This window comes from Aplidium turbinatum, chromosome 8 (genome assembly GCF_918807975.1).
Source record: "Aplidium turbinatum chromosome 8, kaAplTurb1.1, whole genome shotgun sequence".
NCBI lineage: Eukaryota > Metazoa > Chordata > Ascidiacea > Aplousobranchia > Polyclinidae > Aplidium > Aplidium turbinatum.
Genome location: NC_137479.1, coordinates 18,221,545 through 18,249,189, shown reverse-complemented (window position 1 = coordinate 18,249,189; position 27,645 = coordinate 18,221,545). Strand labels below are relative to the sequence as shown.

Here is a 27,645-nt window from a genome sequence, read left to right as displayed (position 1 = left end):
ATGATATCCGGTGGGGTTTGTGAGCTTGCTATTAGTTGATTCAATTCCGGGATTTTCCTATAAATTGACCGACAGTTCCACTGCCACACTGTGAAGAACATTAAATTATTAGTGATTTTAGCATGTCCGAGTTTGTTAGAAATCCCATTCTAGAACCTGCTGCATCGGCAATAATTTGAAAAATGTCAATTTCTTTATTTTGGCTTTGAGCGCACGTTGTCTTTGTAATCACTTCTGCTAAAAATGCAAGAAATAGGATTGGGTTATTTATAAAGTGGCCGCTCTCGTCTCCTACGTTGGTTGGTTTCGAGGGTCCGGGTTTTTCCATTGTGACTGGAGTTATATTTATATTGTCATTAGTTTGGTTAGAGGATAGATTTTTATTCAATTGGCTTGTTTGAGTTGTGCTTGCTACAAGAGGAGGGAAGTCCAGATCGTAACTTGGCATTTCTGTATTTACAGCTCTTTGCTGCTTGCAGGCTTCAGCATATGTTAGGTTCTTAGTGGTTTTCATTTTCTGAATGGCTTTTTCTTTCAAGTACTTGGGGCAGTTTTTAGAAATAGCGACGTGATTTCCACCACAATTTGAGCATTTTACTGCTATACTTGGGCATTCGTCATGCTTGTGTTGATCACCGCATCGGAGACATTTGGTTTTAGATCTGCAGAATTTTGCTATGTGTCCAAATCGATTGCAGTTGTAACATCTTAAGGGTTTTGGAATGTAGACTCTAAATCGTTGATAACCTATTTTTATTGAGTCTGGTAGTGATTTGCTATTGAAGATTAATAATACAGTAGTAGATGCAATTAGTTCAGCCGATTCAGAATTTCTTTTATTAAACCTTTTAACCGACCTTATGTTCGCATCCTTCAGCGCCGCAAGAATATCTCCATCCTCCATGCCGAGAGGAACATTGTATATTACTCCACTTGCTCCAGGTGGTCTTTTGGCGTAGGCGGTGATCGGAATGTTGATGGTGTTTCCATCCGTCAGTGTCTTTGTTTTGAGGATAACCTCTATCTGGCTTGGGTTTGCATTTATCTGAAGTCCTCCATCTTGTCTTGCTGAGCAGGATTTGTATTCGCCTATTAGATATTGCAGACATCGGTCGATCAGTATCGGCGAATACATTTTTAATGTTTTTTTTTGCTCTCCCGGCTGGTTCAATTTCAATATGACTGTAGTAGTATTGTTGCCATTTTCGTCTGGGTTGTTTTCCGTTTGGTACTCCTCTTCGGAATGCATTCGTTTTCTTTTTAGAGACGGCGTCTCCTTCTTGTTTTCTGGGTCGTCTGTCTCCAGTTTGGTTGAGTTGTTTAAAATTGAGAGCTCAAATTTGTATTTCAAACTACACCTTCCTTCTTGTTCTGCACCGCGCAAAACACTTGCTTCTCTGGGCAATTCGCAAGCAAAAAATCGGCTATGCTTACTAGAAGAAATCTCACAACCTTCCTCTAGCTTGAAAACTCTAGAATGGCTTCAAAGGAAGCTGTTTCGCCTGTGCGCTTACATTTTAATTGTAAAATTCACTCGCGATTGCCGATTGCAGCAAAACAACAAGAGAATTGTTGCATGCATTTCATTGCATTGCAATTTGCAACTCTAAAAAATTATTGTGTTGTCAGGGCCGTCGCTGCAGGCTTCACACTTCAGGCACTGAAGAAGAACTGGTTTCAATTTTAGTTTCATCAACTAAGTGGCTAGTAAAAATATTACTTTTCATGGTTTTTCCACTTGTGTGTTGATCCGAAATAAAATTTATCGGCGATAATCAAATATTGCCTTTGGCGATAACGATAAACGATAATTGAAAAAATAATTGAGTGATAACAATAAGCGATAAAAATTTATCGCCGATAATGCCCATCACTGAATACAGCCTATAGCCTGCTCTTCTCAGTTTCTCTGCATGGTGGCTAATAACAATCTCATTCGTCGAAATCAATTTTAGCACAGGAGAGTAGCCTAAAGATGATACAGGTAAACCCAGAACTCACAACTACAAGAAACGCATAGAGTAGGTTACTGTACTTTGTTACTTTATTCATCGTCTCAATAAACGAAGTAGGTTTATAACGCTTGAGAAATCTTCAGAGAAGTTACAACAAAGCGAATAAGAGCCTAAAAAGAAGAAACGTATAAACATGGTTTCGTAAATTAGTAGTTTGATGATGATAACAGCTATGTCAATCATAAACTTTTGGCATTAGCCTATAGCCAGTGATGAAAACAACAAAAGCACAACAGCACAAAAGAAAAAATTTATAGGCTACTGCATTAAAAGCAGAAACTTACATCAGATGTAGGCCAGTAATGGTATTAAAATGCTAAAAATTGCAATCGAAAGAGATTGGATTCACAACAATGCAATTCTTTTCAAAAAGTACGGCAATGAACACAAGCGTTTAGGTTTTCAAAAAAGGTTGGAAGCTTAAGATTTAGAGATGTAGCGGGACACGCTTTTTAAGCTATTTTTATTTATTTATTTGCTTTAGATATGCACACATGTTAAACACCCATACAGGCCCGGATTTAGGGGGGGGCAGAGGGGGCAGGTGCCCCGGGCCCCCCGACTTTTGAAGGGCCCCCCTACGTGGAAAACATGTGATTTTGTGTTATTTTTTCTTCCTTTCAGCCTTTGAAGCTTCTGCAAAATGCTGTGCAGTGCTGGATTGATGCTACTGTAGCCGCAGAGGTGATTTTTCGCGCCGTAGGCTTGACAATTTTTTTGCAGGGGGGCCCCCGATCTAAAAGTGCCCCGGGCCCCCCATCAGCTAAATCCGGCCCTGCACCCATAGGCTGTGGAGCTACCGTACATGAGAATAGAAAAAACAAAAAAGAGGAAAAATACACGAAGCCTACATGGGAGAGCTTCTTCGTACAACAATTTACAGGCAGCATCATCAATTTTTGATCTTAGATGAACATCAGTGTTTAGCAGTGTAAGCTACGAAATAGTTTATTTTCGCAGTCTGAGCAGCATGACAGAAAATTATACACATTTTTCTCAATAGAACATCGATAGACAGTTATGATAAGTTTTCAGTGAAGCAAATCATTTTCTGAGAACATTTGCCTGAAGTTCTGATGGAGAACATGTGTGTATGTTCTAATTGTTTGTCACATGCCTGTACTTTACACCTCATGTGATCTGTTTACCGCCGTATAATTTATTCGTAATCATTCTTGCATTACTTATTCGTTTTGTGCTTTTCAGTCCGAAGTGTCATTACAGTTATAGTGCATAGTCAGATTTATCTTATAATTTTCATTTTATGGATATTGCAGATTTAATTCCTGATGAGAACACACGTAGGCCTATTGTACTTGTCGAAAACGTTTGAATTAATTCTTTAATAAAGTTATATCTCTTTGTAATAAAACATGTTAAACGTTGTTTTGTCTGTCTGTGGTGCAACAAAGCTAACTCTCTACCAAAGCTTTATAAGTTTGCAACAATACAAATTTCATGTCTAAATTTTACTGTAAAGAATCATTGCATGGCAGCAGCTGGCTTAGTGAACTTTGTCATTCAACTATTTGTATTTCATCAAGAAAATCAAATAAACTGAACTGGTTCAGATAGCTAATATTTGAAACGTAATGAAGGTAGCCTGAAGTTCTTTACATCAGTGGTTCTCAAGATTATTTTGTGTGATTTGAATATGGACATTCTTATCTGATTAAAGCCACCCAAATTTACAAAAAATAAAGTTTAGAAAATTTTGCGACTCAAGCATAAGTTGAATTTACTTTGAATGCATCCAGTAAACATTTTTATGATGGCAATGTTAGGTGTTGGTCAGGAATACCAGACTAGTTTAGAAATCCTTAGTGGTGATGGAGTTTTAGGTTGGCCAAAGGCAACATGGAGAGAGAAGTATTTGCAAATTAAGATAAGCTCGACAAGAATTTTCACATAGAATTCACAAATAATTCATATAGATGTTTGCTTTATTATTCATACATTATATAAACAACTAGCTACTTTATACTAAACATTTTTTTTTGTAAAAATAAACAAGCAACCCAAACACACTTTCTGGCGACCCAAGTTTGGGTCGCAACCAATACGTTGGGAACCCTGCTCTAAAGCATTCTCATACGCTTCACCCGTTACTGAATGGGTTTGAGTAAAAGAATTTTTTAGAATAGTAGGCTAGCTTACAACAATTAAACCAACTTTGTCAGATGCAACAAGTGTTCAACAATAATAAGCTTGAACGTTTTAGTGAACACATATAAAGTATAAATATGGTAAAAAGATAAAATACTTTGTGTAACCCTGGACTTTATTATTCAGCAATAAAGTTGTAAAGTCCTGAATGTAACTAACTTATTTTCTAATAAGTAACATTGGGCATTCTTAACAATAAAATGCAGAAAAAATATAGAGTTGAACGAACATTAAGCTCTCAACAACCATCGCCGTCAACAAATAATATTCGGTTATGACTATTGTGCCCGGTTGTGCTTTGTGCGAAAGTTTAAGAGTAATCAAATATTGTTTGCAAGAAATGAGTGGAGGTGGGAGGTGGGTGAAAAACGCATGATCAAGAGGTTGTTTGGTTTCCAATCTTTATCCTCGGACTGACAAAGTCTTTCAAAAGTTCTTCCTTGTAGTGTCTCATGCTATAGAAGCTTTAAACTTCTTTTTTTAATAATAATAATAATCATGCTTTTATTTGCGCCCATTGCGATAACATAGCCTACAGTATACACTGCGATCACAGATGCGATACAACAGACGACAGGAGGCAGCGAAGTGACATATAGTCTTCGAGTCAGCTGCTCCCCTTAATTTTGGCTTGACTTTGCATGGCCGATCACCGAGATTGACGGAGTGAAATTTTCGATAGTTGTTAAAGTGTTGTTGCTTGGAGAATTATTTATACACTAGATGCCGCTGATTGGAAAGCAGATTTGAAATGCGTTGCTCAAGCACACACCTCGAAAGCCGCACCACAAATCACTTTGTAATGTCCTTGAAGTAGGCTACCACTGTAGCCTACGTTTTCAAAAAATCATCAAATTTGTTAAAGATTAGAGAATTAATATAAAAACGAAATGTTTTTGATGTTTTTTCAGCTTGTGCGTGCCCTGCACAGAGAGGTTCTGCAGCACAATGTTTCTCACCCCTAATCTCTGTATACGAATAAAGTCATTGTCCGGTAGACTTTTGTAAACAAAAATCAAATTTTGCTTTGACACTCATAATTTTGCATTTTACTAATACAGGGTTTTTTATTTGTGGTTGTTTCTGGATTCATTTTTGTCAAATGCATGCAACAAAAGTACAAAAGTAAACAGGCCTATATTATGCCCATTTATTTCTTTTATATACCTATTGTAAGCTAAATTGCCACCACTTTTTTCTTCGGTTTCACATTAGCAGATATAAACTACCAAAAACCCTACTTTGTTTCAAAATTTACTCTGTTTCATTAAATAAAACCTTCTTCTTTATGCAAAGCAGAAATAATTTTCAACTATTTTATGCTCGTTTACTCTTTTATAAGCTTAGACGACTACAAGATAAAGTTAGTCTCATCGGCGTATTTTAGTACACATTTTGAGCAATCACTATGTTGTATGTTTTTGTATTATTAAATTTTATCTCTTGTAAGACAATATTTACTCTCAAAGGTAAATCTGAGCTACTCTCAGTTGAGAGCCTATAACGGTATCTAGTATTAGTTTGTGAGATAAAGATAATGCTTCTTTATATCTCCATGAAATTGCCATTAACGTTCACGACTATTTACGTTGTGCATACATTGCTATAAAACCATCCTTCCTTTGGCACAAAGCTTTGTTGCTTTGGTGTCTCTGTATCTCAAGCTGACAGTTCCGTGATATTGGCCCTGAAATTAAAATAAAATTGGCCTATTAATAGATTTTAATTTATTTTTAAATTTTCTCAAAACTTTTTGACCAGTTTTTTATTTATTTATTTGCATCAGACCAATAGGTCCATATATTTACTGCACTACATGCAAAATAACAGGTTTAAAAAAATAATCACAACAGCACAGTTAAAGGTTATAAGCCAAATTAAATCTTAAAATTTGTTTTAATGAATTGTAGACCTGACAACCTGACAACAATAACATCCCCCAATGACCGACACATTATTACAAAAAAACTCAGACAACCTCCATCATCGCTCGCAAGTTTTCAGCCACAAACAATAAAAAGCAAATGTGCTAAGGGCAGATTCAAAAGCGAACTAATATTAGCTTGATAACTAATAAATTAGATGCGTATCTCTTGTAGTTGAAGGTAACCAGCTAACTAACTAAACTTTTGTTGTTTGTTTTGTTATTTCGCTATAGTTACCTTCAAGAAGTTGAAATTTATTGCATTTCTTAGAAATATTTTCAGATTTCTGATGAAGGCTTAAGGTAAGCCGAACACGTTTTACTGTAAAAACTATGTGTAAATATGTAAAATATTCGTCATAGCACACAGCACATGACATTCGTCATAGCACTTGACTAGGGAACTGTGTTCTGACAGCTAGTGCTATTGCCACAGTGAACTCGCAGCATCAGGCTAAATCAGATCGTTAAAATCTACACTGTGAAGTATGTAAAATGTAATCTTATAGGCCTAATCAGGGCCTATGAGAAGGGGGTACGGAGAGTACGGCGTACCCTTGAGGGCTCAGGCCTGCGATTGTTGGGAGGCCCGAAATTGTGATTTTATAGTTTACGTGCAAAAATGTTTGGATAAAACCATCCTAAACAACTAAATTTAAGCATAAAAGTTGTTATTCGTTAGTCCTTGGGGGGCCCGTAATTTAGAAAAAGGCCCAAAGTGGTGATTCAATGCTTCATGTGCAAATATGTTCTGTTAAAAGCACCTTAAATTAAATCATAAATGTTGGTTATTCTCCTGTCCGGGGGGCATAGTGTAGCAAAAGCAGGGTTGAAAAAACACCCGGCTTTTTTTAAAAAGTCCTTGTGTTTTAGGCTTTTTTTGTTTTTTAAAAACTATTTGAAAAAGGTAGTTTCAAACTTATTCCACTTCAAAATGAATTTCGGAGATGAAGCATGAGCCGGAGTCAATACTTTCGGAGGAGGAGCAGAGCCGGAGTAAAAAAAAAGTGGCTTCGTTCACCTTTGCTAGGCATGTGGTGAATGCAAAAGTTAATGAAGAAAGGTTATTGGTCAGATGATTAATTTGATCATGTTGTAACAAGACGTTATGTTTGAGCCTTGGTACAGAGCTTGACTTGTTGTACCAGATACATATAACACTCAGTAACGTTAACAGATTTAACATTTGTTATTAAACACATCGAAAAAACTACTAAATCCAACGTTTTCGACACGACATGGTGTCATCAGGAATAATTATAGGCTACATTTAAGAGAAATAAGTCCAATTCTGCAATAAAGTGCTGTATGGCGTGCAATACGCCTAAGCAAACATCACGCTTTTACCCTAGACAAAGGGGGCTCAGAGTGAGAGGGGGCCCGGAATGACTCTTCGTACCCCTAGTGAAAATTTCTCTCAGAGGCCCTGGGCCTAATGCTCAACCCTGTTGCGTTGCTGTTCTTTGCCTGTCTGTGGTACAAAAAGCGAACTCTCTCCTGAAACTATAGTTTGATTTAGCGTAACGAAACACTGTTATTCGCCTAGCTAGTCTAATGGATGCCATTGAAATCTACCTGCTGGATGCACCCGCTGCACGGGTATCAGTCAGACATTATAATATAATGGACTCCGCTCCCACCTTTGGAGCAAACTGAGGCAGAATGACTTCTCTCCTGTAAGATTCAAATCCCTTTTTCATTGGACATTGTAGCAATTCTTCGTCTACTGAGCATAACTCCAAAGTTTGATTGAGTGCAATAATTTTTCCAAACTTTGCCAAGATTACAGCTTCACCATCCCCTTTATTGATGTCTTTTTCTAAACAAAATGTAGAACCGAATAAAACTTTGTTTTCAAACATTATGTTATAGTTCTGTTAGTATAAAATGTGGTGAGTGTTTTTATTGCTTTTCTGCTGAAACGTGCTTGAACATCGCAAGCTGTAAGATTACCCACAGTAGGCGGTAATAGCATAAGACGAAGACATTGGTTAAACAAATTGCTTGATTAACCAAAAACTCAGAAAAATGTTCTATAAAGTACAGGTAGAGTTAGGTTATAACATACTGTAAACTTTTCAACAAAACTGTGTGATTTATTTATACATATAATACAAAAAGTCTACAAAATTTTCTAAAGCAACTTCTCGATTTTTAGTTCAAAGAATGTTGAGCTATTGGTTGCGCGGAACATTGCAACAATATGCCGTAACCAGTAGAACTCTTAAATTCAATAAAACCATTGTTTTGAAAAGCAACAGTTGGCCCATCTGTCAACTTGGTTTAGTGTTCCATATTTATTTTACTAGTACTAGCAATGTTTTCCTAAACCGTTTACGTGTATGCACTCTTAAATTTATACAATAGTTAATAAACAAATATTGTACTTTAAATATTGGATTATCAGAAAGGTATAAAAACGGACCTGCTGTGTAATTTACCACTACCACCACTTTCAATCCGCTGTTTTTGTTCTTTGCCAAATAGGCAATCCCATAAATTATGCTCGGTGTATCTGCAACCATAAAACAATCTAATAAAGTTGTTTTAGCATCGGTGTAGAAATTGTCAATCAATTTTAATGGTACGCTGACATGTTCTTCACGTTCTTCTACGTTTGAGTCACTGGGGACGAAGGTTTACAGCATTTTTACATTTCTGAAGATGTCGATCTTTCCACGAACAAGCTTGCACAAGAGAGCAACTAACCTTTTAACAATAACTCAATAGTAGTAAACCCTGTAGGGTAATCAAAATGCTTTAAACTTTACTCATTACTTGCACAAAATTAACGTTAGGCCTATACCAGGTTTAGTAGTCTAGCCCTATATCACAACCCTACCAGTATGTTACGTCACATAAAGACAATCAGCATCTTTTAAAATAATATACTACAACGTTGATATTTGTAACAGTAGTCATATTCTTTAACAGTATAATATAATTAGTATGGCGATTTTTGTCACTAAAGCTACTTTTTTTTAGTTGTTCCAATTAACAAAAAAATGTAGAACCAAAATTTCATGGTTGTGAGGTCAAAGAAGTTATAAAGATACCAAAAGTCACTTTTGGTGTTTCTAGGTTACTTTTTATTTGTTAGGTCACTTTATTTTGCATACTGTACTTTTTGCCTAATTCCCCTATTTATTTATCTTTTATTGCCGCTGTAGAGATGAGTTTACAGTCTATTTAATGCCAAGACTTTTAACATATCTTCAGCTATGGTACGGATTTCAGGTTTGCACTAGCCCATGCTTGTTCGTATCGCCTGTATTTCCGAAAAGTCGTAAAGTAATTTTTTTCGATTAAACAAATTGTGTTAACTATATTTAACCACTTGTTTTCCCTGCAACAGCTAAAGTGTTTGATTGACAGAAACTTTTTGAGCTAGAGAATGTAAAACATTACCGTACATATGTGTAATTTGAATGTGTAATTATAATAACTTGAGCACAAATTGAAACTAATTTAGATGCTTTTTTATGTTGAATTGCTGCTATTTTTTTGGCTTTCTTGTTTTCATTAAATAAAGTTCCTTTTTGGTTACTTTTTTTGCAAAACTAAAGGCACCTTTTTGAGTCTTTTAGGTTACAGAAAAATCGCCCTAATAATTAGTTTAAGGTATGGGATTGAGCGAGGGATTGGAGCGAGCGAGAATATTTTGCAAAAAAAATTGAAAAAATGCTTGTTTTTTTTTCGATTTTGAAGCATACATGACCAAGTGCACCTCTCTCCTCTGGACTACTGATCTGACCATCTTATTGTGAAGAGCAGGCAGGTAGAAAAATGACCAGTGTAGGTTTAGAAAATTTGCAAAGAATAAAAACTAAAAGTCAAAAATTTTCACATTTCTAGCATATTTCCTTCTGTGAAATATTTCACTACTAAAGTGGGGCGTCCTCACAAAATCCCATGTCGCTACAGATAGGGTTAAGCCCATAATTCATTGAGATTTCTAATTGTGCAGATATTGGGAATACATTTTATTTTAGCATAGATCTAGATATTTTCCGATGTTATATACGTTAAGTCATTTAACAACTTTAACTAGCATTGTTAGTGTTTGTTGTTGTTCACTATAGTGTTTTAGAAGCCTTTTGATAGTTGACCAATGTAGTCTACACAAATTATCAAAGTTGTTCATAGTAGTTTCTCAAAAGTACAACTGAGCAACCGGTTTCGAACACTTTCATTTGATAGTATAGACATTAAACAATATCCGGTTATTGTGCTGTTGTTTCACTATTTCTGTCCTCATTTTAACGTAAATGTCCCATTAAAGATAGGCCAAAACCATCAAGTCGATCGTAATCTTTTAATATCTCAGCGAAAACCTCAATCACCCATAAAGTCTTGAGCCAAAAAAATAAATTTAAATATGAAACAGCTTGTAAGTAGGCTATACAAATCAACCCGACCACGAGCTACTGCGTTTAGATTTTAGAAAATATCTTAGCAGCAACTTTAACTTACCACAGTCATCCGTAACATATCCCATTCGAACCCCTCCTTCTTTGCGAACAAGATCATTCCATTTCTCAACAGATGATGTTTCGTTTGTCTTTTCAGTTTCAGCCAATCTAATTGCGCTAACATCTATGCCATAGTCGTCAAAGTCAAATGATCCTTTACTTCCAAAGTTGCTGTTTTTCATTAAAACAGAATCTACGTCTATCACCGTGTACTTGTACAAGGCTAACAGGCCAAAGCAAAACAGAAATGCAGTTGTGAATAAACAGGCCCATAAACCTTTGCATTTGCTTCGCATGCTTCTTGAAGAAATGTGAGCCATAATGTCAGTTATTTAAAATTATAAACCAAGTTGATACCAATACATTAAACTTTTAAACAGGTTAACAAACTTCCTTGAATGAAAGAAAAATCATTGCCTAATAATCTTGAAAACGCTATTTTGTTATCACAGTCTTTACAACTAGTCTTTATGTTATCTAAAGTTTTTTCGAGCTTATGTCAAGAATCTCTGATAAGCGTTGAAAACAATCACTTGCTGGTAAACTAATCCCTCGAGTTTATCCTAAAACTCTAGCTTGTTATCGAGGATTGCAGTAAAATAATTTCTTTGCCTTGTCGCCAGGAAAACTCAGGTTCAACATGACTTCGACTTCTTGGTTAAATGATATTAATTGACATGTTTGTATTTTTAGTTCTGTTGTATTCAATTAGATAAGAAAAAAACATTAGATGAAAAAGGAGAGATCTGTCTTAAACTTTTATTGTACGGTAGGCTACTTTAAACTGTAGGAATCATTGTCACAAGGTTTTGCATATTTTAAATCGTGTAAAATAGTAGGCCTAGTATTGTATGAAATTGTACTTTTATTAGGAAGCTAGAGATAAAATTAAAGTTACAACGGTGAAAAAAGGTTGAAGCAAAAAAAAAATGTTTGAAAGAACGTTGCTGATCACGATACAATAAGCTGAAAACATAAAATGTATTAAGGCCTATCTATATAATAGATAAATTTCTGAGATAACTTTATAACAAAGATCTTTTCAGAGCTGACATAAATCTGATGCAAAATTTTGTGTTAGGTTTCGCCAAAGCTTTTCTGATCTTCTCAAAATCTTGTAAACAAGTTGAGAATCAACTGAAATCGCATTTCTTGACTGAGAAGTAAATTTCCGAAATGTGGTCTTAGATTTTAAATCTTTCAGCTGACAAACGTAGGTAGCCTTACGGTGACTTGTGATGCGACCGAATATTTATTGAACGAGCGGTCACCGTCTTGCCCAGTTTAAGCAAAGACATAGCCCACTGACACAAAGTAATGATTAACTTGTACACAACTCGAAAAGCAAATTTGTGATCAAAGCGTCGAATCAACGTAAATGTGACGAAATTTTTCAGCATCAGTACGATCAAGTGACGGAAAAGGTGTAGCAAAGTTAATTTGTGTGAATAGTATATTCATTAATAAATGTTCTGCGGCGCAATGTTAGGTTTCGTTTTGTTAGCGTAGATTGAATACTGTGTCTTCGTACAATTTGACGTTTCAGAAAGAGTTGTTGCTACGAAGAATTTCATTCTTTTACACGCAGCAACATGCACATATGGTTTTCGTGTGCTAAGACATCTGTCATTTTTAATGGTGCAACAACTTCGAAACTAACAATTTCTTCTTTTTTATTTCTTTTACTGATGTTTATAGGCTATCTGTTAAGAGCAAATTTTGCCAGAACCTGCAGTATTAATGCTGCACTCAAGCTAGGTTCTTTTGGTTTCCGTACACAAAAATTGAAATAAGAAACTCTTATGACAAAGAAACGAGACTCTACTTATGGTGACTCACACTTCTAATATCTCTATGTCAAATAAAACTACACGAAATTCCATTCAAACTTGCTGCAAACCGTGAGATACGTATACAAAATTTTATATGGGAGGTGTAGCTACTTTCGACTTTAATCCTTTTGACCCCAGTTGAGAACTAATGCATTACACAAAAACATCCATTAAAAGCTCAAACTAAACGAATGGTTTAGCAGAACGAAAAATAATATTTTTGGTGTATTTGATTTGCCGTTTCTCCACCAGACTTTTTTGCTTTCTATTGAAACTTTTCAATAAAAGTGTTATAAACTGCATGTGACCGAGGAGTTTGAGATGTGTACATAATGATTTTATTTCTTTAAGACCGACCGAAGATCCAATTCACGCATTCAGCTGGACATTTTACATGCATTCTTCCGAACCATCACAGCAGGTTACAAACTACAATATTCTGCTGAAGTGATCTAAGTCTAGGATTAAGGTCTCCGGCCAGCCATTATCAATGCTCACAGTCCGCCCTGTTAGCTCAGTGGATACGCGGCGGACTCAAGATTAAGTGGTGCTGGTTCGACTCTCAGAGTGTGCCCTTGAGCAACGCATTTCAAGGACTGCTCTCCATTCAGTGACACTTAATGGATGGAATAATTCCCCGGCAACAACACTTTAACAATGGGAAAGCTTCCCTCTGTCAATCTCGGTAACCGGCCCTGTGTCAAAAGCATTTATAAGTATGCGAAGCTTTCTGGAATAACCTTTCAAGGCTTTTTCAGTCCGAGAATAAAGATTTAAAACCAAACCAAACTGTCTGACTCTTTGTAAAAAGATGTGGTATCACCTGCTCAAGATTCTGCAACCTATATGATTTATTCTCAGTAAATTGTACAAACAAAGCATCTGATTAGTTTGTTTAGTTCTTGACTTGTTGGTTTAATATAAATTTACAAGATAGCAGGGGCGTATCCTCAATGGAAGCAAGGGAAGCATTGCTTCCCTTGTCAAAATTGAAAAAACAGAAGATGGTATTTTTCAGTAAAACGATTTCTTAATTTCTTTACCTGATTACAAATTAGAACAGTTTCTAACTCATGTCCCCGTATGATTTCAGCTTAGTTTTAATTGTAAATAAGTTAGAAGCTTACGGAAGCAAAGATTCGCATCGCATCCCTTGCTCTCGTTTTTGCTATAAGAAGAAACAAGTGAGCAAGAAAGGAAAAAAAAAAACAGTGCAAAGTTTGTCCTTTCGAACACCATTTCAGCGTTCAAGTAGGCAAACTTTTCTTGTTTTGTGAGTATCAACGTTGTCCTTTTTTCATGGACGACAAACTTCACTTATAAACACAAGACAAACAATAGGCTTGCAAACTTTGTGTGTGAGTGGAGTTGAAAGATTCCAAAAACTCAGTGACGGTGTGCAAAATTGATCTAATGTATATAAGGAACAGAAGACGATCGTATACTGTAGTATTTAGTGCATTGCCTATATTGTTAATGATGCTATTATAGGAACATATTTGCATGAGGGATCTTAACCATGGACAATTTTAATTAAGTGATTTTTTTTCCAAGGTGCGTTTTTACATATGAATTTATATTTTCGTTCATAAAATGACCCATTGTGAAAAAACTGTTGATGTCGTGAACATACACTTTCAGAGTGAAAAAATAAAATTAGTGAGTTTTAATTTCTACTGAAATCTTACACCAACTTCTCTCGTGTTGTCACTATGTATTAAAGCACCCATCGGTTAGCCACTATCTGGTGTCATCGTCAATGGAGACTAGACCTTCCATAATCCATATGAGGTGATTTTTACAATCGGACAATCCTTGATTAAGTGGGCTGTCAATCTGTCATCTGCATTTTATGTAGCACTCTCTTCCCAGCCCTAACGCAACATGTCTGCACCATAACATCCAACACCAGTGAGTAAACGGTTACGTCTTGATGAGGCAAGTCTAGAGAGGCCATGATTTAACTTGTTTTCAGACGGAGAGCCGAATACTTGACGAAATGGAGATGTGCTGCTTGACCATTATTTACACCATGCCTCAAGACACCGCTGTTAACTATGGTGACCACCAGAAGCTGCCAGCAAGTCGTGTGCAGCGCGTTCAAATGGCCTCTTGATTTTAACCGCTGCTTTAGAAGTTTTCCCAGTGTGCAGTGCCGGTCTTAGGGTATTTCGGGCCCTGTGCGAAATATGCTTTGCGGGCCCCAATGACAATGATCCAATTCAGTAGCGTAGCTAGGTATTTTGAAAGGGGAGGGGGAGTGGTTTGATGGTCGGCGGGCAAAGCCTGGTGGCGCGATCGCCGAGGGCGACACCCCTAGCGGTGTGGGGGCCTCCCAGAAAAATTTGAAACGTTACTTTGAATTTGGGGCATTCTGAGAGCATGTTCAACAAAAAGTTGGGTACGAATATTATTGTAAAATGCTGTTGTCTGGTGGCATACCAACGGGATATAAGATTATGCTTTCTTGGGCATTTTTCGGAAATAAAGCTATTTCTCTATGTTGAGTCTGGATGCAACCTATTTCGTCCTCTGAAAAATTCGTACCCCAATTTCGTACCCTGAAATCGGAGTAACAAAATCAAATTTCGACCTATTTCGTCCCATGAAAAGATCGAGAGAAATTTTGAAATGTTTGAGTCCAATCTTCCATCTATTTCGAACCAACGGATGAAAATGAAGAAGTCAATGAATTAGGCTACGTTTTTTAGATACTATTAAAAAAGCGTCTGATTATGATAATATGAATATATCGCCATATTTTACCCGACCTGTATCAAGCATTATAGCACCCCCTTTGACAGCTTTGATCAACTATTCCTTCACATATGGCATTCTCCCGGACAAACTAAAAATTGCCAAAGTTATATCAGTTTATAAGTCTGGTAGCAAACAAGATGTAACTAACTATCAACCTATTTCGTTGTTATCGTGTTTCTCTAAGTCTAAAGTACGGTATTCGAAAAGCTAATATTTAAACGAATTTCCTGTTTTATTTATAAAAATTCTGTATTCATTCCTACGCAATATGGATTCCGTACTAATCGCTCTGCAACACATGCCGCTCTCCATATCATCAGCACTTCCTACGATCAAATGAAAACCAACAATTTTACAGGGCTTCTTTCTTAGATCTAAAAAAGGCTTTTGCTACTGTTTGCCATAAACGACTCTTGCGCAAACTTGATCACTATAAATGGTATCCCGGGAGTAGCAAACGATCTTGTCTCATCCTATTTGAATGGCCGTCAACAATATGTTGAGATTAACAACTAGGCTACTGTTCCACTCATCAGTTTATTGAGTACGGCGTTCCGCAGGGATCTACACTAGGCCCATTGCTTTTCTTGTTATATTATATAAATGATTTGTCCAATAGCATATCATTCAATACCAAGATTGTTTGTCGATGACACGTGTCTCATTGTCAAAGCTGAAAACTTAACTCTGTTAGAACAGGGGTCCGCAAATACTGGGTCGCGACCCAAATTTGGGTCGCGAGACCATTCACAGTGGGTCGCAAAACGGTTTAAAATTACCATAAATATAACTTGTATGGCAAAAATAAATACAATCATATAGTCTTTGATGTGCTGAGTTTCGTACAATTTGGTAGGCTACAAGAAAATTTATACTTTCGATTGTAGTACAGTAGTTAAGCCCACGGTTATATATATAGCCTGGAAGACAGCTTGAGCCAGGGCATGAAAACTCTCTCAGCTTAGGCTATCTCCAGAACTGGCGACTGAAACTTAGCGAAAACAAAACTTTGGCGGCAGCTTTCCACCTATAGCCTACAGTCGGGAAGTTGATCGTGAGCTACATGTTCAGAACAATGGAAAACCTCTGACCTTCTGCCCCGAACCAGAATATCTTGGGGTGACACTAGACAGATCGTACACATACCGCCACCATTTGGTGTCACTGCGCAAGAAAATGACATCCCACGCTGCACTACTCAAGCGCCTGGCAGGCCACAGCTGGGGGGCGAGGGCTGACACTTTGCGTATAGCAGCCTTAGCCCTTGTCTACTCTTCAGTAGAGTACTGTGCACCTGTTTGGTGCTGCAGTGCACACTGCCATAACATCGGCACAGCCATAAACAGCACCCTGCGCACAGTTACCGGATGCATGCGTCCCACATCATTGGATAATTTTGCCATTCTCGCTGGCATCCAACTTTCTGAGCTTCGTCACGAAGAAGTCACTCTGTTTCTTAGCCGACGGGCACTAAAGCCTAACCATCTTCTCCACTACAAGATCTCTGCTTCCCCAAACCAGCACCCCAGTCGACTGAAGTCAAGACAACCACTCGTGCCAGCCGCTCAACTTCTGATCAACGCAGCAGATGAACTTCATCTCTGCGGCTACTTGGGCGGACTATAAATGGAATTCTGAAGGGAAGTCAAGTACCACCGGACTTCATTCGTTCATCCCCAACGCCGACACATGCCCCATCCGCCTGACACTACAAAGACAAGCATGGGTGCGCCTCAACCGTCTTCGTACGTGCGTCGGGCTTTTCCGGTCAACCATGTGCCATTGGGGAATTAGCCTCTTCCTCCTCCTGTGAATGTGGTGCCGAGGAACAGACTGCAGACCACATCATCAATAACTGTACCATCCTCAAGCCACCTAACGGAGTGGAAGGTCTGCGTGTCATGGGTGATGAAACTAAATACTGGCTGCTCTCTAATAGCCTTCCAGTGTAGTCCGGGAACATCTTGAGTCTGGGCTGGTAAAAGGATAGAGTAGACCCTCGGCCCCAGAGGCTTGCACGACGACGAAGCGCACGGTTAATAGGTCCACCCGCTTATTAAGCCCAATTTGGTCCATTCCGGAATTACTGAAGGTATAGGAGTGGTAGAAAATTGTCTCCCGCTGCCAAAATCGTCCGGTCCCGATATGGCCTTAATAAGTGGGGACGACCGTATTGGAATTAATATTAATTTGCAAAGTGTTTTGCGCAAAATTATATGCTTCCGAAACGTTTGGGTCGCGAAGACTTCGAACGATTGCTTTTTGGGTCGCACCAAAAAGTATTTGCGGACCCCTGTGTTAGAAAACCAGCTCAATTCGTATCTGGTTGAAACTAATAGCCTGATAAAAGCCAACAAGTTAATTATCAATGCTTCCAAATCAAATTTATTAGTAATTTTGCCAACAAAAAACTAAAGCAGTCTTGATAAAATCCATGTTCTCTACAAAGATGATAAAATAGAAATAGTTGACCATGCTAAATATCTTGGAGTAACTATTGACAATCAACTTTCGTTTAAACCCCACATCGATAATGTAAAATCGAAACTTGCTCGGTTCGTCGGCATCTTGTCTATATTGAAATCTTTCATTCCTCCGAAAACCAGACTTTAATTATATCACTCGCTTGTGCATCCCTATATACAATACGCAATAACAATATGGGGTTCCACTGTTAAGACATATGTCGACAAACTCCAAGCATTCCAAAACAAAGCAATAAAAATCGTTGCGGGAGGTAGATCGTCGGATCACGTGACTCCATATTTCAAACAACTAAATGTTCTTAAAATAAAAGATTTGTTCAAACTCGAAACGGCAAAATTAATGCATAAATATGAAAACAATTCTCTGCCATGTACTTTTTCTAATTATTTTAAAAAGGAAAATATGTTCATTTTCGCAATGCCAGAAATGCAATTGACATGGATAAATTTTATGTTCCTCAACATGCATCTTCAAAACTTTAACGTAGCTTCAAATATAAAGGTGTGGAAATTTGGAACTCAATCCCGTTGGAAATGAGAAAAAACTCATCTAACTCTTTTAAAAATCACTACAAAACTTTTCTAGTATCGTATTATTAATGTTGATGGCTTCAGGCCTATGTATATTGTATATCTCTTATTAGCCGATGCATATTGTGTTCATTCAGGCACCTATACCGTAAACTTACGTTTCAATTCTTTTGCTTCGCTTCTTTGATTGCTTCTTTTATGTTTAATTTATTACCTTTTCTTTTGTTGAGGATGGCTGCTTGACTAGAAGACCTTTCAGGTCACTTCGCAGCCACTCGTTGCAGTATCCACACATTCTACGTCATCGTTTGTATTATTTGACTTTGCTTGATGAATGTGTGTATTTATACTCACAAAAAAATAAACGCCAATCAATTAATCTTACACAAGGAGCCTCATTGAAGTAAAAATCCAAAATGCGACCTAAACAACATAAGTTTTTGAAACATTTCTGGTATCAAGCCTCACATACAACAGCTTCTTTTTTTCTTCTAAGTAGTAGCCTATGCTACGTTTTCTTAGAGCAGTGGTTCTCAACATTTTTTATCTTGACGGACCCCTTTTGGTGCCTTCGAAGCGGTCGCAAATCCCAAAACAAAGTTTGTTTGAAATATTGGTATATTGCGTCCCCTAATGGAATCAAATATTTCATAAGTTTCGAAGCGTCACACTTAGAAGGATTTGCTGAACTCGCGACGCACTTATGACGATTGATCACATTGACTAAGTCAGTGGCGGTACGTGGCTAATTTTACTTGATGCGCTGCAAAAATATTTTACAATAGCCTAAATTTACGTTCACCAATTTCACGAGAGTAGGTTGCAGCTTTGCAGCTTATTAGGACGAGTCGCCACTTGACGAAGTTATGTTATGACTGAGCTATAGCCTATGTTGGCACACAGGATCAAAAAATTAGTAATCTATATGCTGGTTTAATGTCTTTCTATAAATTTATCAAAATTAATAGAATTTTTGCGGCCGTTAGGCTACAAGGAATTTTTCCCTTTTTTCATTTGTAATCAATATTTCGTTGTAATCACAATAACAAAACTGTGAGTACTGATACACTGCTGACGAACGTTACAGTGATAATTTAAGCATTGATCAACAATCTGCTATCTCGAAAAAATTAGGTTGAACGTAGTTACATAACCGATATCGCTTTATTAAAAGATTTAACTCACATTATATAGATATTTTAGTTAGGAAACCAAACCTTTCTGCGATGTCCTTTGAAATTTCAAATGATACACCAGTGCGTTGCGACGTACGGTTTGAAAATCATTATAATACACAAATAAAGCACAACGAATTGTTAAAGTTGTAATTTATCAATCATGCTGGAAAGTAGGAAACTTTCAGGAACCCCCTGAAATCGCTTCGCCGACCTTTGAGATCCGCGGACCCACTGTTGTACGGTAGACTATACAAAAAACTTGATAAAAATTTCACAATTGGAGATGCAAACGACCTGTTTTAGCCTGTTGCGGTTTCGCTGTGGCAGAGGTTTGTTACAAACTTTCGGAACACAATTTGTGGCAGTTCCCTAGTCATGTGCAATGACGAGTGGTGTTGGAGTCAGAGTATCGTTGTTTTTAGGCTCTTTTTTTTGGTTTGAGGCTGCTGTGATGATTGTTGTCTGTTGAGTTTGTGTGCTGTTTGGCGTAATTGCTGTGAAATTTGTAGAATTAGTTGATTAATAAACTATAGGCATACGAAGCCGAGCAACGTTATCAGAAAAGTTGCATTTTTAGTCAACCTTTGAGAGGTGACGTGTGACCAAGTTCATGTTTGGAATTGCTGATCCATGCTGTATGGCTGAATGGCTGAATATTGAAAGCTCTAGTTCGATGTTCGAAAGGGCGCTGGTTCGACACCACTCAAGAGCATGTGTCTGTGGTAAAGATAAAAAAGTAAAAGTGAGTCCCATACTTGATCCAAGCATCGGGAGATGAGAAGATAAGGTTATCATTATACTAAGCCTTCGGCACTAACGAGAGTAGGGTGGCCAGTTCCTTTCTCTCGGCCGCCTTTCCTTCAGCAACTACGCCCACCAATTTATTACACCCTGGATAGAGGTGAGCGATGTTTTTTAACAACCAGCTTAAGCTGGGAGTCGAACCAGGATTGCATGATTGGAAAGCGAGCGCCTTCTCCGCTGCGCTATCTTACCGCCCCATCTATGGTAATACACAGGTGTGTCTGAAGGTAGCCACGAAGATTGACTTCCTTGCCTTCTGTTCATCTGTTCACTTATTATAAGTCTTCAACTACGGAGCGTATAAGCCTGGATACGACAGAAAACACTTTATTTGATTTATGTTAGAAACAATAGTGACCAACACCTGTAGATAGTACAAATGTACAAAAACAATGCAAATACGTCGCTAAGAAAATAATTATCTGAAAGACAATAATTATAAGCATATCTTAAACCAGTGGTTCCCAACTCGTTTTTAAGGCGACCCATTTAAAAAAAAAATTCAGTTCGGTAAAATCTTGCGACCCAAGCAAATTGTCGTAATATTTTAAAAGCCAGACAAGATTGTGTTGCAAACAAACAGCACTACAAAAGCAGTAACTTTTTCAGAAAATAACATGTTTATCAAATCACTAATGAGATAGCTGTGCTGGCTTGCTGTCAGTGAGTTTTTGAAATCGAGGTGTTATTTTGCTTAGGCATAGCCGCATGTCGGCTCTTCCAGCTGGTTTCGCTGTTCAGTTTTCAATACACACATGGCACTAAATCCAATCTTACAAAGCTAAGTTGTTGCAAATGGAATCTGTTTTTGAATCCCTAATTGTGCAACTGTGGGATACACTTTTTACATGGAAGCCCAAAAGTGGATGTTTGCAGAATCTTTGGGGTATTTGTCTTTGAAGGACGCAAAAGAAATACGGTTTGCTACTTCTGTCGTTATGTCCATAAACTGTTCTGCAACATGAATGGAAAGTTGAGGCAGATCTTTTCCAACAAATGGATCAATTATCCAATCATTTTGGTTATTAAGTGTTAGAGATTCTCCATAGTAGTGAACAAACTTTTTGGCAAACTGTTCCAGGTGTCTAATTATCATTTGTTCATTATCAACTTCATTACCACAGATATATTGCGTTAGCTGAGGAAATATATCGTAGCCTACTCATCTCTGGTGACATAACTTTTCCAGAATATGAGTTTTTTGTGGTAAGCAGAAACTTTTGCGGCGCGATCAATCACTGTAAAACCATTGCCTTGCATATATAAATTTAGAGAATTCAGAGAGTCAAATATATCGGCAAGATAAGCAACTTTTGCCTTGAAATGTTCTTGCAAAAACTTCTCGGCTAATCTCACACAGTTCTGTTGCTTCAGGAAGATAGCAATCTCCTCTCGCAAATTACAAACTTGCTTCAGGACACGGCCTCGTGACAACTATCGCACTTCTGTGTGCAATAGCAATGCTTGATAATAATCAGAATCCACAAAGACGAAAACAAATGCCGATTTAGTGGACTTGTTTCGATGAAGTTTACACACTTCACAACATCATTCAACACTTCGTGCAGCTCTTGAGACAGCTTTTTTGCAGCAAAGGCCTCTCTGTGAAGAAAGCAATAAGTCCATACAGCACGGCTTTGTCTTTGATGCGTTTTACCACACCAGACTATGCGTGGTCCAACGTGTTGAAAACTTTGTCATAGTTTGTCCGACATAGCGTTCGTGACATATAGTGCACGTTACAATATGGGTTTACATTTAATAATAATAATAACAATAATAAAAGCGAAAATTGTTAAAACTTTTTGCACTACGATCATGCTACAAAGCTTTCCGATGTCTCGACATGAAACGCTTCATGACTTGTGTTCATATTTTCCAGTTTTGTGATCGATCTCATCACGTTTTAAATTTTTTTTATTGTTATTTTTTTCGCCCAAGATACAATGTGCCTGAAAAACAAGCGACCCAAAAAAATTATCTAGCGACCCAACTTTGGGTCGCAACCCATGAGTTGGGAAACACTGTCTTAAACGATCCCATTGAATAGTTTTTCACAGGAGGAAAGTTACTTGTGAATCAGACATACAAATTAAGATAAGAAAATTTTAGACCAAAGCTCGCTTGATACAAGCCATAATTTTGCAAAATGATTGTCTGGTTGATTGAGAATCTGTCACAAACCAATGTTTTATCGTAGAGACACCACGATTTTGTATGGCAAGGGTCTTAGAGTAATTGCGCTATCCCCATTCATATCTGGTGTAGTGCCAGGTGGTAAATCAAAATTAAACCGTCGAAAAAGCGTCGCAACTAAAATCAACAGTTCCATCATTGCAAGTTGTTGACCAGGACAATTCCGACCTCCAATATTAAAAATCATCCAATTTAATGACTTTATAAATTTTCCGTTTTCATCTAAATGACGCTCTGGAAGAAACTTGTGAGGATCTGGCCAATTTTTTTCATCGTGATGGATCGCCCAGATGTTAGTTAAGATAATAGACCCTTTTGGAATATGGTATTTCATCAGCGTTGCGTCACGTGATGCAAGGTGTGGCACGCCAAGTGGAACAGGTGGTCTTAATCTTGTAGCTTCCTAAGCAGTACATTCAAAACATTAAATGATTCTCACATACCCAGTGTAGGCTACCTACTGCACTGAGGAGGCCGGAAGGCCGAAACGGTGTGCACTGTCTGCAATTATGGACGCTCTTGGCTTATGCCGATTGAGCACTTTACTGGAGGCACCTTGCTGTGCATTGTGCAAAGCTCACTGCTTGCAGCTTGAGCACTTTGGCAAGATTGCCGGTAGTACCATTTTTGGAGCTTAGGTTCCACTAATTGGAAAACGTCACACGGAGGTATATATCTTCGTGGCCGTAGGCCTACATGTAAATTTTCATATTGTTACACTTAACTTCATAGCATATGTCTATGCACTAGTTTACATGTCATTACGGTTATTACTTTTGTTTGTCTTAATTGTTAAAAGTCTTCTTATTCACAAGTCGTTTATTTTTGGCTAGCCAAGAAATACGGCCACAAAAAAGCTGTGGCGTTGGTGTGTCATTAAAACTTTTATTATGATTTATGAGTCTAATTTTTCTTTCTTCTTTCTTCCGTGGTCAAGTCAAAAATAGATCAGATTTAAAAGTTTCAATCACAAAATAACTCTTTAGCGATTTAATTTACCGTACGGTAGTTTAATATTTTGTTACCTACCGTACGGTAGTTTAATATTTTGTAGATGAAATAGGCTCACCCGAATAACAGCTCTGAGGTAAGGCAGTTTTCCTAGTGTGGATATTTGTAGAACGCCATCCTGACCAAGAGCGTCGTCGATCTCTCGTTGCAACTTTTTCTGAATCTCTGGATGTTTGCAGAGAAAAAGAATTATCCAAGATACAACCGACGAGGTTGTGTCAATTCCTGCAAGGTAAAAATCTCTCACGGTTCCTACAAGCTGTTCTACACAAAACGAAGATCCGGGCTTCCAGCTGTCGTCGAGACCGAAGATGTCTTGATTGTTTTTGAGCGTGTCATTGTGCTTATTGTCACCATCTGCAAAATTAAAGCTTGTGTATAAACAACACAACCATGTTTGGTGTGCCATGAATTCAGATTGAGATGATTGTTTTCTTACTAGATCTACAACAGCACACAGAGTACGTCTTTAACTTGCGGTCCAAATATATCCCTGGGATGCAAAATAAAATTATGTAATACGGTCCAACGTCACCCCTGGGATGATGTCTAAATATTGCTGCTCAACAAGGTACAAATAGCTCCGTGGGGTTTTAGAAAATGTGGAAATAAAAAAAAAAAGTTGGACCTGTAGGCTACAGACCTAAACCAGAAAAAAATTGGACCTCAAAAGGATAACGTGCTCTAGTCGACGTTTTCGTAAAGTGCTTGGTGTGGTGCTGTAGGCTTTTGTTAGGATGGTGGGAATAAGCTACAGGGCAAAGTAATTATAAAAATGCTTTCATGATATCCACAATACTCAGTAGGCTGCAACAACAAAAACACAGCAAAGAAAATATAACTATAGAGAGAAACAAAGTCTACAGTAGGCTATACATTAAGCTCATACAAAGCTCATAAAGTTAATCATACATTGATACCAAACGGCGCTGGTTCGACTTTCGGGGTGTGCACTTGAGCAACGCACGATAAGGACTTCTCTCCATTCAGCGGCATCTAATGGATGGAATAATACCAGGCAACAACACTTCAACAATCGGAAACTTCACTCTGTCAATCTTGGTGACCAGACCTGCGTGAGTGATTCAAAGCCTCTAGGCCAGTGGTTCCCAACCGGGGTGCCGCGGCACCCTGGGGTGCCAATTGCAATGCTCAAGGGTGCCGCGAGATATTGCAATACTGCGGCTCATTCTTTATTTTAACTTTAACCCGTTAAGTGCGAAATTTATTTATTTCTAACCGAGTTTCAGTGCGTATGAAGTTGCGCGCTTCCCCCAGTTATTCCCAGCTCCTTTCTGGAGGGTCGCTTGGTGGGGAAGTCGCTGGCGGTAAGTAGATTATCCGCGATAAGCCTTTGTTTTCTCGCCCAGGAAAACAGCGCAAAAGAGATTTTAACTCGTTGCTGTTCTTTCCATAAAAACGTTTGAAACGCATCATTATTGCCAGGTTTCATGATTTTATTTTACGAAGAATTCGAGAAATCCAGTTTTACTGGACTCTCATAATGTTTTGAATCTTAAAGAAGAATTAATTGACATCCGTAACGATGGAAATTTTAAGCTTATGCACAAGCAGATGCCTCTCCACGACTTCTGGATAAAAATTCAAAATGAATATCATCCATACGTTGGAAAGAAAGCTATTGTGCTTTTGCTGCAGTTTTTCACGTCATAGCCTACCTATGTGAGAGTGGATTTTCCGCAACGAACTAAAAAACGAAGACGACTGCTAATAGTCGAGGAAGAAATTAGAGTGGCTTTATCGAAGGTGCTCCCAGATATTGATTGCTTTGCTTGAATCTTTATCCTCGGACTGGGAAAGCTTCTTGCAGAGCTTAATCCTAGCAGTTTCGCATACTTGTAGAGGCTTCGGATCACTGACGCAGGCCCGGTCACCGAGATTGACAGAGTAAAGTTTCCGATTGTTAAAGTCTTGTTGCCGGGTAACTATTCCATCCATTAGATGCCGCTGAATGGAGAGCAGTCCTTAACGTGCGTTGCTCAAGCGCACACCCCGAGAGTCGAACCAGCGCCGCTTGATCTTGAAGTTTCTTCGTTCCAGAAGTGACGCGCTAACCAATTGAGTTATCGGGGCGGATAGCTCAACTATAAGGGACTTTGTGCAAGAAGTCAAGCCCAAATTTCACGCTGACTTTTGAATAACAACATTTATTTACGCGCATCTCATTCTGTGTTATTTCATACAGTTATTTGAAATACAGAAGCCTCATAGAATTGATCCAGTTTTCCAGGGTGCCGCAAACTATTTATCTTTTTGATAGGGTGCCGCAAGGTTAAAAAGGTTGGGAACCACTGCTCTAGGCTACAGTATGCGAAACTGCCAGGATGAAGCTCTCAAAGAAGCTTTCCCAGTCCGAGGATAAAGATTCAATCAATCACTCAAGGTTCCTAGCTCTACCTATTTTATCTCAAAATAGAAGTTCAAGCGGTTCCATTTAAGCTGATAAGCTCTTTCAATTTTCATACAAACTATTTCAAAATAAAACCTACTCTGTGTAACAACAAGAGTGGTCTCTTTGTCATAGTTAAGCTTTGAATTCGAATTACCAATAACCTTTATTAACTTGTCGATGACTGTCTTCTGCTTCTTTCAAGAAGCAATCTATGAAGTCTCGAGGATTATCGTAACATGGAGACTTTTGGTGTTGGTGTACTTCTTCTTTGATAATGGCGTGTATCTTCTCACGAAAACGGATTCCGTCTTTCCAAACACCAGAAAAGAGTGGTAAATATCGAAGAAAAGGAGCAAATACAAAGAGACCAGCAACATAATTTTCTTTTCTTGGAGTCATTACGAACTTAATAAGACCTTTTAGTTCTTCGTTTTCCTTGACTAAATCTTTTGAAAAAAGCATATAAGAAATTACAGTTGATATACTTTCGTAGAGCATTTGATGAATATCAAACGGCCGCGATTTTCCGTTTTCATTACAAAGGTGATCAATGGACTTGCAAAGTTGAAGTGCGCTTTCAACAAGTTGAGGTCCCAAGCTGCGACGTCCCATTCCGAACTCTCGGAGAGTGTTTAGTCCAAATCGCCGTTGTTCTTTGTAATAATCAGTAAAATTAAGCAGAAACAATCCTCGCTCATTGAAGACTGGAATTGATTGCGGTCGATCGTTGAAGCAATTGTGCTTAGCAAACGCCTCGTGAGCAATTTCTTGACTTCCAATAACTACAAGGTTTACATTGCCAATTTTTGCTATGAACAAAGGTCCATACATTTTGTTCCACTTTTCTAAGACTTTTTCCGGAAAGCTACGCATGTACGGCATGACTCCTACTAACGGAAAACCTTGTGGACCCGGAAGCTGCTGAGTTGAGTAACTGTTTTTTCGAAATAGTACAATGATGCATATTAGGAAAGACAAGATTACGCAAACGTATTCATTAAGAACAAAGAAATCTCCAAAATTCATTTTAAACTTAAGATCTGCGTATGTTAACCTGTTTTCACACAAGAACGCAGATAGATGCTTAGTAATAACTATATGACTGAAGACGTAAACAAAATAAAAAACAAACAAGTTACAAAAAGTGTATTTTTTACAAAAAAAAAGCGCTTCACAATCAAAAATAACAAACCAGGCATTTGGAACGGGGGCGGACTCATGTCGTAGATAGTTGACGCCTAACTTAAGGAAATCAATTCAACATGGTAGCCTCCCTACCCAATAGCTGCATATAACCATACTGTTTATGTGTTATCATTAATCATGCTCTTGTTTCGTTTCACTAAATGGTGCAGCGGGTTATCATAACCATTGTGCAAATTCTGACTAAAGCATGAAATTTTCACCAGTGTTAGTACATATCATAAGGTTTATTTTAAGATCGGGAAGTAAGTCAGATTTGACCTCTGATGACCTTGAGAGCTCAATGACCTAAACATGACCTAAATCAGGGCTTTGCAAAGTGGGGGTCGCGACCCTTTAAGGGGTCGCGTAACGAATTTCGGGGGTCGCAGAAAGTAGGCTACACAAATTTTGCACAAAGCACTGCATATTAAAACTCCTGTTTAAGATACTGTGTAAGTTATTAGCTTTATTAAAAGTCGTGCACGCAATAGTCTACCCGTATTTTGTAAACTTATGTAATGAAATATGGAATAGGAGTTTAAAACGCTCTTTGCTGCATTGCAAACGTGGATTTCAAAACCAATGCTTTAAAAAATTAGTAGTGTTAAAAAAATAATTCGTGATTCTTCCAACGGAAAAAAGTTTAGACTTAGTCCGCCGTTTTTGTAAAGA

The 27,645-nt window shown here is 37.9% G+C and overlaps 3 protein-coding genes across 3 annotated transcripts; all 3 read right to left on the bottom strand.

The window, feature by feature from the left end:
• Positions 1–100: 100 nt before the first annotated feature.
• LOC145776115 (uncharacterized) lies at positions 101–1,135 on the bottom strand. Its single transcript, XM_082587519.1, has one exon. It carries the CDS (start codon positions 1,133–1,135, stop codon positions 101–103), a length of 1,035 nt encoding a protein of 344 aa, XP_082443645.1.
• Positions 1,136–2,028: 893 nt separating this feature from the next.
• Positions 2,029–10,967, bottom strand: LOC145775996 (uncharacterized). The gene is made up of 4 exons (XM_082587406.1): positions 10,579–10,967; positions 8,531–8,620; positions 7,746–7,924; positions 2,029–5,868 (listed from the first exon to the last, which is right to left on the bottom strand). Exons 1-4 carry the CDS (start codon positions 10,895–10,897, stop codon positions 5,785–5,787), a joined length of 672 nt encoding a protein of 223 aa, XP_082443532.1. The 5' UTR covers positions 10,898–10,967; the 3' UTR covers positions 2,029–5,784.
• An 11,377-nt stretch (positions 10,968–22,344) lies between these two features.
• LOC145776114 (cytochrome P450 2U1-like) lies at positions 22,345–26,670 on the bottom strand. Its single transcript, XM_082587518.1, has 3 exons — positions 25,950–26,670; positions 23,434–23,732; positions 22,345–22,767 (listed from the first exon to the last, which is right to left on the bottom strand). Exons 1-3 carry the CDS (start codon positions 26,668–26,670, stop codon positions 22,360–22,362), a joined length of 1,428 nt encoding a protein of 475 aa, XP_082443644.1. The 3' UTR covers positions 22,345–22,359.
• Between the last annotated feature and the right edge of the window lie 975 nt (positions 26,671–27,645).

What these genes read in the sequence shown, in the direction of transcription:
- LOC145776115 (XM_082587519.1), bottom strand. Translation starts at nt 1,135, where the DNA reads ATGTATTCGCCGATACTGATCGACCGATGTCTGCAATATCTAATAGGC.
- LOC145776114 (XM_082587518.1), bottom strand. Translation starts at nt 26,670, where the DNA reads ATGCCGTACATGCGTAGCTTTCCGGAAAAAGTCTTAGAAAAGTGGAAC. An exon ending in TCATCGACAAGTTAATAAAG is followed by an intron (nt 23,733 to 25,949) that starts GTTATTGGTAAT and finishes TTAATTTTGCAG; the next exon opens with ATGGTGACAATAAGCACAAT. An exon ending in ACCTCAGAGCTGTTATTCGG is followed by an intron (nt 22,768 to 23,433) that starts GTGAGCCTATTT and finishes TGTACTGCTTAG; the next exon opens with GAAGCTACAAGATTAAGACC.
- LOC145775996 (XM_082587406.1), bottom strand. Translation starts at nt 10,897, where the DNA reads ATGGCTCACATTTCTTCAAGAAGCATGCGAAGCAAATGCAAAGGTTTA. An exon ending in ATATGTTACGGATGACTGTG is followed by an intron (nt 8,621 to 10,578) that starts GTAAGTTAAAGT and finishes TTATGGTTGCAG; the next exon opens with ATACACCGAGCATAATTTAT. An exon ending in AGTGGTAAATTACACAGCAG is followed by an intron (nt 7,925 to 8,530) that starts GTCCGTTTTTAT and finishes CATTTTGTTTAG; the next exon opens with AAAAAGACATCAATAAAGGG.